Here is a 4,053-nt window from a genome sequence, read left to right as displayed (position 1 = left end):
CCCTTTGGAAATGGGTTGGTCTGTGGATGCTGCTGGAGCCAAGGCTATGGCTAATTAAACCACGACACATCCCTTCAACATCGCTGCACTGGCTTTCATTTGGGGAGAGGAGGGGGCTTTCAGGCAGCTGCTGCTGGGAGCGGGGAGGGAGAGAGTGTAGAGCCGTCAAGACTCATCTCTCATCCCACTTCTCTCCCTGCAAAGGTCATAGTCCCAGCCTAGCTTTTGTGGCAGACCTTTAAGAAATCCATTTTGTCCATGTCTGGGAACCCTGACCTATTTTGCTTTGCCATTTCCCACCGCTCCCAGGGGTAGCTGTCGTGGGCTGAACCTGCTGTGGTCAGGTGTGCTGCCTGCAGCCCCTGCCCGCATCCTTACCTCTACCATCTGGCCCTTTAATAACCACATGGTGTTATGCCACAGAGAGTTTAATTCTCTACTATATTTCAGCTATAATTAGATTTGTATTTTTCTTTTAACGAGCTGCTTTTAATGAGCCTCCACTTACTGCAAACTTTCATTTCCTGATACGCCATCAAATCCTCTTGTCTGAAATCACTTACAACACACCCCACCGCTTTGCAGAAATTTTGTGGGTTTCCAGAACAATGTAGCCAACTTTCTGACAGTTTTTTATTTTTTTACCCAAATATTTTCCCCAAGAGAAGCAGAGGATCTGACAGATCCCTTTTGTGGCTCACTCTGCAGAGTTTTGGAGTTTATCACATGGGAACGAGGGTGTGCGATGGGGTGCCTTGGCTGATCTGAGGACACCGAGCAAGAGCAGGCAGGTGCCTGGAAGCGCTGCTTCCGTGCCGGGGCTGATGCTGAGAACTGCTGTGCAGCCTGTGGTTTCAGCCGTGGCTTCTCGAAGAGCTCTTGTCCGCTTTGCAAGGCGCTGTGATTTGGGCTGCCTGAGGAACAGCCGTGGTTGAGAAGAGAAGGGAGCTTTCGGGCTGTCACATGTGTGGTTGGAGCCTTTGGCCTGGGCCGTGGCGGCGTGGGTCTTTGCAGGTAGGGAAGGGATGGATCCCCATGGTGCCGGGGAAGGTCCATCCCCTTCCCAGGTGCAGATGGTCCACACTGGCCGTTTCCTGGCCACCCTCAGGCGTGGCTGGAGTAACCCCTAGGTTAAGACCCTGACACGGGCGCACTGATGTCAACGTGTGGAGCCCAGAGCCTGCTCCCCAGCCGGGAGAGTGCTCGGCCATCTGGCTGGCAATGGTGGCTTTTTTTTTGGCTATATCCCAGTGTTCCCTGTGCTGCTGCTTTTCCCTCTATGGGAAAAGATGTCCAGCTGTGGGGAGGCGGAGCATGAGTGGAGTCCACAGCACAGGGTTGCTTCATCTGTTGAAACTCACACCCCTTAAATTAAATGTGTTATCTCAGACTGGCCGTTAGGTGCTTAAGTGTTCTCTTGGACTGCATCCTGTGGCCCAAGCATTGCTAAAGGTACCATCAGTGGAAGTGGAGATGATCTGGAGAAGGAATTGGGTGCCTGCCCTCTTCTCGGACCACCAGACCACTGTCTGTGGGAGGATGGTGGTGTGCTCGCCTCTGGTGCAAGCCAATTCCTCTCGGTCCCAGGTGCATTTTCGTCCTAGTATGAGACTCGCTTCATTTCCTCCTTGCTTCAACAGGGGATGCTTTAGCTGCAGGAATAAAAAATACAAAGATTTGGAGATTCAGAGCTGAGCAGTGAAAAAATGATAGGCGTTTTTTGACAACCGCTCCCTCTCCCGTGCCTGTGCTGCCCCGCAGCTGCCATGCACGGCGTGCGCTCTCCCTCCTCACAGGGAGCCGGTGGCCCCAGGAGGAGCCTGGAGGAATCTGTTATTTCCTCTTTTGGCTGAGCAGTTCCTCAAACTTACTGGCAGGGCTCAGACGTCTCCTCCTGCCTCGCACCCGTCGGGAGAGCCGGAGGCGCAGGCCGTATGTCAGCTATACCTGCTGGCTGCGGTGATATTCAAAAGTGCTTTCTTGGATCTGCTACTTTCTAATTAAAGTTTGCCATGGCCTGAACGGCTCACAGATGGGTTGGGACGCATTAAAAGATTAGTGATCTCTAAAAGTGCCTATGTGGACATGCTCCCTTCTGCTTTCCATCTCCCAAGGGGGTGGTTGGCATTCAAGCCAGCTTTGGGGCTGGGTGCATTTTCACTGCATGTGTGGTGGGGACATGGTGAACGTGCTCATTGAGCAGCGCTTGTGCTCCTGGATGTTTCTTCTGTGAGTGGGAGCGAAGCTTGCGCTGAGACATACACCTTGGGCTGCAGTGTCCCAGCACGGGCAGACACTTGGTGCTGGAGGGGATGGCGTGGTGTATTTTCGCATGGAGCTGCTGCAGCTCGAGGCCTAGATACCGTGAAACTGGGAGCTGTGGCAATGCGGTAAAGACAGTAAGAAAGTAGAAGAGCCAAGACAACAAGCGTCTCGGCACTGTTGCCTCTGAGGGCAAGTCAGCTGGTTGGTGGCTGCCCACCTCTACTGGGCTTTCTCTAGTTGGAGCCTGGACTTACGTGGTGGTTTCAGCTCAGGACAGCTTGTCCTGTGTGAAGGGAGGAGAGGAATGAGTCTCAAAGCCACCTTCCCAGGAAAGCATGGTGGCTGACAGCTGGAAAGCAGCTCATGCTGTGCCGGTGCCCTCAGCAGCTTGTCCTGTGCCTGCTGGGACAGCCGGAGCCACGTGGCATATTCATTTGCAACCGGAGTGCTTGGGCTCTCTAGGAAAGTTCAGCAAAGGGTATCTTGGTGGCGCATGTCTGAGCACCATGCAGTCCTCTGTTTTTTGCCCTCTTGAGCACTTTGCATCTCTCACCCGGGCCAGGAGGACTGCACATGTCCCGTTGGGCCGACTCTGACTGGAGATGGTCAGGGTTGGCAGTATTACTGCCTGCTCTGCCGTGCTTACTGGCTCATCTGGCTGCACGGTGCAGGGATGGCCGGTGCACAAGTCATTTTGAGAACAGTCATTCTGAGGCATCTCCTCCGACCACAGCATCGCAAGATAAAGCCAAAGGTGGAGAGCAGCCTTGCTGCTCACCCCTCGCTCCTCCACCGCTCCCTGCAGCACGGCTCCAGGGGCAGGTAGCAGCAGGGAGCGGGGCTGGAGCTGCAGTTCCCTTTAAGGGTTTCCAATAAAATCATTATTTCTAGCCTCAAGCCCTCCCCAGGAGGCTCGTTCGAGGCAGGTCCTCATCCTCCATGCCTCAAAAGCACCGACCAGGGCCGGGTGCCTGGGGCAGGACAGGGCTGCGCTTGCGTGGCAGGGGATGTTACGCAGCTCTCCTCCCTCTCCCCGTCCCTCCGCGGCCTGAGCCTGCCCCTGTCTCGCAGGAAGCCTTCTGCTGGGGCGGTTTCTGCCTGGGTCGCGGCACTGCAGAGTCTCGTGTGGACGGGGACGGCTGCGTTTCTCGCTGTGACTCACCCTCCTCCTCCCCCCTCTTCTTCCTCAGCAACAGTTGGAGGAAGAAGCAGCCAAACCACCAGAGCCTGAAAAACCCATCTCCCCCCCTCCTATCGAGTCCAAACATCGCAGCTTGGTGCAGATCATCTACGACGAGAACAGGGTGAGTCTGGAAACGATGGAAGTACAAACATGCGATCGTGCCTTGTCACCCTGGCTGGGGATGGGGAGGTTGGTAAGGGGTAGGTGGGGGATTCACCTGGGTGAGACCCCTGGGGCGGAGGCCATGGGGGGTGGATAGATGGAGCCCAGTCGGGGATGGTGACGACGATTTGATGCATTCAGGAGATGCTTCAGAGCCCTGTCTGTTAAATAGCTTGTTTCATCCTCTCCCCTGGGAATGAATCTGGTCAAAAGCTGCCTCAAAGGATGGGCTTGGCATGGTGGGGTGGGCTGCATGGATGGAGGGGGATGTCTCTGATGCTCCAATACTGGCAGTTCAGCTACAAGCTCTCCAGGCTGCCCCGAGCCCCACCGGCTGGAGCAGAAAGGACGTGGATGCAACCATGGCTGGATTTGTAGATATTTGACGCTGTAAATAGCATTAGCAAAGGTCAGGCTGGGATTCCTGGCTTTGGGTTCTTGCC

General features: G+C 55.1%; 1 protein-coding gene across 1 annotated transcript in view; it reads left to right on the top strand.

Moving 5' to 3' along the window:
- The window catches only part of NCOR2 (nuclear receptor corepressor 2), a 188,012-nt gene that overhangs the window by 54,010 nt on the left and 129,949 nt on the right, over positions 1–4,053 (top strand). The window contains exon 6 of the mRNA XM_035898548.1: positions 3,456–3,569. Coding sequence (XP_035754441.1) covers positions 3,456–3,569 — 114 coding nt within the window. The remainder of the gene's footprint in view (positions 1–3,455; positions 3,570–4,053) is intronic.

Source organism: Egretta garzetta, unplaced genomic scaffold (assembly GCF_000687185.1).
Source record: "Egretta garzetta isolate BGI_Z169 unplaced genomic scaffold, ASM68718v1 scaffold447, whole genome shotgun sequence".
In the NCBI taxonomy this organism is placed as follows: Eukaryota; Metazoa; Chordata; class Aves; order Pelecaniformes; family Ardeidae; genus Egretta; species Egretta garzetta.
Note: the sequence above shows the minus strand (reverse complement) of the source record. Positions and strands in the feature narration are given on the sequence as shown.